General features: G+C 43.3%; 1 protein-coding gene across 2 annotated transcripts in view; it reads left to right on the forward strand.

The window, feature by feature from the left end:
* Positions 1-5,716, forward strand: part of LOC141550070 (phospholipid-transporting ATPase FetA-like) — a 131,326-nt gene extending 125,610 nt beyond the window's left edge. For both annotated transcript variants that reach the window (XM_074280286.1, XM_074280287.1), the window contains 4 exons: positions 1,655-1,900; positions 2,030-2,168; positions 3,340-3,470; positions 4,562-5,716. In XM_074280286.1, the coding sequence (XP_074136387.1) occupies positions 1,655-1,900; positions 2,030-2,168; positions 3,340-3,470; positions 4,562-4,759 (714 nt within the window). In that variant the 3' untranslated portion in view covers positions 4,760-5,716. The remainder of the gene's footprint in view (positions 1-1,654; positions 1,901-2,029; positions 2,169-3,339; positions 3,471-4,561) is intronic.
* Positions 5,717-6,989: the final 1,273 nt, after the last annotated feature.

Here is a 6,989-nt window from a genome sequence, read left to right on the forward strand (position 1 = left end):
AAAATGAAAAATTCTTCTATAAAGTAAAAATCACTACCCAGATGTATCTGTTATGCAAATCTAGGTTGCCTTAAAGTACAGTATGAAATTAGAAGGAAACATGGAAATTACGGGATAGTGTAACTGAGTTCATAAGTACTGAGAAATTGCAGTGTAGAAGACAAGTGAGGTTAACTAGAAAAGAATTCCTGAAAGAAGAGATTTCAAAGGGGAAGAATATGGATTACTGATGAGGAGAAGTGAAAATTATGCTAGGCTTCTACTAACTCGGTCCTTCTGCCTGTAATTGTCCTACTCCCCAGAAGAAGACTAGAGTTTGACTGGAGAGAATCACGTGAGGAGTATAAAGATGAGATGGAATGGGGCAGTTGAGTGGGAGACCTTTAAAAATAGTCTTGAGGAATTTGTACTTGTTAGGAGTAATGGAAAGTCACATTTTCTACATTGGTCTAGAATTCCCCTCTAGAATTCCTAAAAGTCTAGAAATTCTAGTGGAAAAATCTGCTTCAGAAATAGTACCCCCTGCCCCACCCCATGCCCCAACCTGGGCCACAGGGGCAGAACCAGAGCCTCTGTAAAAGTCACAACCTGGTGTGAGGAAAAGAGTACTAGAACTGGAATCATCAGAGTCCTCAGTTTGAATTCTGCTTCTGTACTTACTAGCCATGTGACACTGGGGAAATCACCTCACCTCCTGAGAGCTTCTGTTTCCTCATCTATGAGATAGAAATACTGATATCTAGAATTCCTACCTGTTGTGAAGAAAATATTCTGCAAAGTTGAAGACAGTGTATAAACAGGGACTGAAGAAAGACTGAAGGGGACCTGGAGCCATAGCTAGGCCAGAATTTTCTCACTTGGGCAACTCCAAATCCTATGATCCTACATCAGTCTTAGCCTCCATTAGCTCTCTTCATTATTCAAGATTTAGCAGGGCTGAGACTTTCATCCAACAGTCTCCAATTTACAAGACAACACTGACTCAGAGGTGTTTCCAGAAGAGCCTCATCCTATTACATCTAAGGCACTGGAGTACATAGGAGCCAGGCCTTTGGGACTATCCTTTTTTGTTTTGTCCAAGTGGTTTCACATATGTTCCTTTATTTTATTTGCCTAACAACCCTCTGAGATAGGGAAGAAAAAAAGGAATGATTATCCTTATTGTAGAGATATGGAAACTGTCCAAGATCTCTCACTAGTGATTAGAGACTTTAGATGAGAACCCAGAGTTTCAGAATCCTGGACAGGAGGCTCTCCAGCTACTAAAACCACATTGCATTCATCTATATAGATGAATGAAAAACAAATGACATTTGAACCTGAGAGTATTCCATCTCTATTGCTTCTCTACTCTAACTTTGGTATAACCTGAGGGTAGGAGGGACTTAAGAGGACTTTTATCTTGTTCTTGCTTCCTTTTGGAATAATCCCTAGTATCATGATTTGAAGGAGTCTTCCACCTAGGGAAGTGTCTAGTCCTGAGAATGTAGATCCTAGGTGGTAGTATTCCTGAAGGTGGGAATATACCTTGGTTGAGAGGGGAAGAAGAACCTCTCTTCAGCCCTTGAAAAAGAGCAGGAAAAATGTTTAGGGCTTGGAAAAGATCTTTAGAAAGCAGTTTCTTACCTTCATGGCTCCAACTCCATGCTTTCAGGATGTGAATGATTTGTGGAGCCTCCGTTTCCCTGAGCTATATGAACCAGGCCAATACAACCTCTACTTCAACAAGAAAGAATTTGTGAAGTGTATAATATATGGCATCTACAGCTCCTTGGTGTTGTTCTTCGTTCCCTATGGGTCTACTTATAACTCAGTGCAAAGCAGTGGGAAGGACATCTCTGACTACCAGTCTTTTGCCCTAATAGTGCAGACCTCTTTGCTCGTGGTGGCGACTGTGCAGGTATGGTGGTGGAGGTGGAAAGGAGGAAGGGAGGAATAAGGGTGCCAGCTGTGGGGAGGTTGATGTGGCAGGGGGCTGGCCTACAGCAAGGGAAGGAAAGGGGCTGACCCTTAGGTGGATGATTTTCAGGTGGGCCTGGAGACAGCCTACTGGACAACTGTGAACCAATTCTTCATTTGGGGCAGCCTGATTTTATACTTCAGCCTCATGTTCCTCCTTTATAGTGATGGCCTGGGTCTGCTCTTCCCTCACACCTTCCGATTCATGGGTGAGCCTGGGTAGAGTTTAGGATGGGGCTTGGATCAGGCCTCAGGTCAAAAAAAGGGGATTTCATGGGACAAGAGAGAGAGACTTAAAGTTGACTTCACCCCACTGGGCTATAGGGTCTCATTCAATTATAACCCCCCTCAAAATAGTTCTGAATCCTTAGCCAGCTGTTGTTCCTTTCTTCAATAGACCCTAGAAACTGACTGGTTTATTCTTTCTGTTGCTTCTGATCAGTTTTTTTGTCCTCTGAATCCCCTTGTAGAAAGGAATGCAGTGTCACACATTCCCTTCCTCTCCTTGAAGCAAGCATACTTGGAAGTTTTCTAAAGATGATATGGAGGGATAAAAATAGCAGACATGAAGAAAGGTATTCCACAGTATTTGTGGTTTCATTGGTGTGGATCCTCAAATCTGAAGGTGCAGATCACAACCCAGTAAAGCTTTTTTATCCTGCATCTCTTGTATGTCTGCCCAAAAACCCTGCACAGAGGTCTACCCATGATGAAAGCCTTCCTCTGGTTATCTTAACATTGTTAAGGATCACAACAGAGCACCCCAACCACTCATGAATTATCCCTCATTTATACAACACATTCAGCTTACCCCGTTTCCATCAATGAGGACAGATTAAAAAGTATTAAGCTTCTAAGTCTTAAGACCTAAATCATCCCTGATGCTCAACAAAATGTAAATTCCTGATCTTAGTTTCTATTTTTCTCCTTTTCACTAACTTGTTTTTTTCATTCTAGTCTTCTGCAAGAGCATAAACCCTTTGCTGACCTCTTTATCACCTTTATTTTCATAGCTGCTACCCCTAGGTTCTTTCTCCCTTCAATGAAGAAGTTTCCCAATCCTCAGGTCTCCCTGTCTTCTCTTTTGCACTATGTTTTGCCAGGCAAGACAAAGGCAACTATAGGTATTAGTGGGGTGGGGGGGCGGTGTAATGCATATACAGATAATTCCACTGAGATTCATTTGCAGTCTGAAGGAAACCTCAGAAGTGTCTACATCTTATGTCCCACCCATCTTATGTCATTCCCTTTTGGGGACTAATATTACCCATAGAGTATTGTCACTGTCCATGACCAGTATATTCTCCTCCCTCAACTTCTCCCCTCCCTTCCTAAGCACTTTGGCCCAGGCTCTCCTATATGTTGGGGTGGGGGTTGCAGGCACAGCTCGGAACAGTCTGATCCAGCCTCACGTGTGGCTGACGATCCTTCTCACTGTGGTCCTTTGCCTGCTTCCCGTGACTGTGTACAGATTCCTCCGGATGGAGCTTGCGCCCACCAAAGTTGACAAGGTAAGCAAAAAAAGGGTAAGAAGGTGACATACCTTGGTACTATAGGTCCCTGTTGTCTTTGCCCTTTTATCTATGACCTTTTATCCATTGCCCCAGCAGGCACTTTGGTTCTCCAAAATGTGCTTGGACTCTCAGGCAAAAGTGGCAAAGTTGGGGTTTTTGTTCCTTTTCTAATTTTTCTTGATGAGAAGCCCAGAAGGACTAGAAGAGAAGCATCTATTGGCATATAGATCCCCTCTCCTTTCTCTATACCCAGCTCCCTCTCAAAGGCAGATTAGGACTGGAAGGCCCTAGTCCCTGGTAGTATGAAGCAGTCTAACCTTGAACACCTAGCCTCCCTAGGGCTCTAAAATGACAGCCATGGCAAAGTTGTCTGGTTTGAAGACCATGGTAAACACCGTGGTTCAGATGTCTTTGTGGCCTCTGGAGCCCATGTCTTCCCTAGACCCACCTCTTCTCATTGTCTCTCTGTGGCCTGGGTCCCTTCATGGCACATGCCCCTTATATATATAGCACTTTCTCTGCATCCTGAGCCTATGCCTACCTGAAGCCTGTGAGTTCCCATAATTATGCCCATAGCACTGCACAGGGAAATTAGCAGTCCTGACTTCCAATCCTGGCTCGGATACCAAGTCACTTCTCCTTTTTGCGCCTCATCTGTAAAACAAATGGATTGTACCAGGTGATCCCTAGCATTATATGATCATAGGATAATAGATTTAGAGGTGGAAGAAACCTTGGAGATCATCTAATACTCACCCCCTCATTTCACAGATGAGAAAACTGAGGCCCAGAGGGGCTAAGGGACTTATTGATCAAGCAATCAAAAATCATTTGTGAAGTGCAAGGCATGTGTCGCACAAGTACTAAGGAGAAGTATTTGAAACTTGGGTCCTCTGACTATAAATCCATTGTTCTTTTCATCATATCCCAATACCTGACACCTGTAATCTGTGATTCATTTTCCCCAGTTACCTGTGTCTGTCTAACTGGTCTGTGCTGCCCTTAAGACCTACTTAGGGCCTCATACTGCCTGTGAGTCCTTTTATTCCTTTCTTTCCTGTCTTTTACCCCTTGCTCTTAAACTCCAGGTTCTCAGTAAGATCCGTGAATGCATGAAGTACTCTCTACCACCGCCACCCCGGATGAGATTGAGACGCACAAGTTCACGACGCTCAGCCTATGCCTTTGCCCACCAGCATGGCTTTGGGGCACTCATCACTTCAGGAAAGAACATGAAATCAAGGGCAAAGTTTGGCTTTGGTGATAACTTTTCTTCATATAAATGAAAGCTCCTTGGGGTCACTAAGATACCCCCAACTCTTATCCATGCACCTGATTTGGGAGGGAAGGCTCAGACTCTAGGAAACCTGCCAAAAGAAGAGCGCCCTTTCTCCTCGGCCCCTTCACTTCTCAGCAATTAGGGAAGGGGGCTCCTACTATCCAACCTAAATGTCTGAGGTAGGGACCCAGGCGGGAGTGGCCTGATGCCTTTGCTCCCCACCCCCTTCCCACTTCCCAAAAAAACCTACTCGAAAGAGAAGCACTGGTTATTGAAGAAGGTCAACTGGCAGGTCAAGTATGGGCATGTTGATGCCATCCCTAGCCAAGCCCAGGACCTTAGGAAGAAAGATGAAAAGCTTAGTATGGGGCCTCTGAGAAGAAAAGGGGCTATCCCTGTACTCTTAGAGATCTAATTGGTTTGTCTTTAGCATGAGGAGGGAAATTAAATACCTCATTCAGTATCCCCTGCAGCCTCACAGTAACATAACTACCTTTCTCTTCTCTGAGTGATCCCTGCCCCACTTCTCTCCAAGTCCCACATCACCATAAACCTCCCTCTTTCTCCAAAATTCTGGACTTCTTCCCTATACTTAACCCTCTCTCTGGGAACAACTTGAAGAGTACTGTGGCACTATAGAGGCAAAGCCTGGCTCTTCTAGAGACATACCATATGGGCTAATGCGGCCCCTTAGGATTTGTCTCCTGTGAATTGGGTAGGGGCATTATTTCTTTTGGGGTGCATAGCAGAAGAGGGAGATAGCTGTTTGATCCTTCCAGCCTAAAGATCCCTGGGAATTGGAAGTGAAGTTGATTTGGTGAGGTGACTGTTGAAGTTTGGGCCATAGAGCTGGCTAGAATGGAGAGAGCCCTACCATGAAGCCATTTTCAACTCTTATTTCTTGGGAAAGATGAGAAGCCAATGTGTGTTGTGCACTGTTGTCTTCAGTAAAATTATTTTCACAGGAAATTGTACATACTTGAGTGATCATTTATTGTTTAAATTCTCTGGGAATGGACAGGTCAGTATGGCTTGCTGGGGCTAGAGTAATAGAATGGGAAAGAAATCATATTTGTCATTGTTCATGGCTCTGCCCCATCCTCAGAATCAGCTTCTCCTTGCCACTCCTTCCTTTTTCCCTCTCTCTCTAGGGGCAGGGTGGGATATTTTTCATTTGGCTGCCACCCTCCTTCTTCTTTCTGAAGGGGCTAATGAGCCAACTCTCTTGCATCCACCTTATTCACTTCAAGCACTATTCCTCATTGCCTCTTTCCCTTTTCAGAAGATGAAAAGCAGCATCCCTGCTTCTGTGATATTCATTTCCTGGACTTAGGAAAACTTACACAGTCCTATGACATTTTTCTAAAGGTTTTTATAAGTAACCCCATAAAACTGACATGGTATGAGAAACAGAAAGTTACAATGAGAAGACTTGTAAAAAAATCTTATTAAAAAATCACTCACTGGAAAAGTGAAAAAGAGAACTTTGCTTAACTTCACTGGGTTCTTCCTTCACTCAGTCATCTATTAGTTTTTGTTTTCCAAGAGCTAGCCACATCCAACTCATCTATTTTTAGAGGTTTTCTGGAGCCCTTCTTTAAGGTTCTCCTCACCTCCTGAGTGAAGTGACCCATTTCACTTGATGAGAAACCTCTTAATACAGGATCTCTAGATACAAAAAGGGCTCAAAGAGAACTCCAGACTGTTACTATCTCAGTATCTTCTAGCTTCATATGACAAAATCATCTCTGCTACTGCCTCTAAATCCAAGACGGTGTCCCCTGGCCCCATTTTACCCCTGTGTGCTCGTTTCTTTCTATCCAAATATCTTACTATGTATCTAACATCTTCATGGAAACTCTTATTTCTTTCTCTTCTTTGCCAAACCTGAGCTGACTCCCCACCTTGAAATAGGGAAGTAGTTAAGTCCTGCATCTAGAAGCAAAAAAAGATAACTCAAAGCCTTTGATAATATTTTCTCCATAAATAAAATACCCTAAAATCTTTCTATCAGTTTAATTGTCAGATGGGGAGTTAAGGCAAAGTTACAAAGTGGGGCATAGAATAAAAAGAAGAAAAAATTAGTCTGGAAAAGGATATATAATGAGCTGTATGGAAGCCCACACTAGTTTTTTTTTACACAGACTCAGGCAGAAGAAACTATTTCATCTAGACAAGGTATATATTTTAGGCAAACCAGCTGGAAAAAATAGAAGAGAGGACAAAGGGAGCAAGAG

This window comes from Sminthopsis crassicaudata, chromosome 1 (assembly GCF_048593235.1).
Source record: "Sminthopsis crassicaudata isolate SCR6 chromosome 1, ASM4859323v1, whole genome shotgun sequence".
Lineage (NCBI taxonomy): Eukaryota > Metazoa > Chordata > Mammalia > Dasyuromorphia > Dasyuridae > Sminthopsis > Sminthopsis crassicaudata.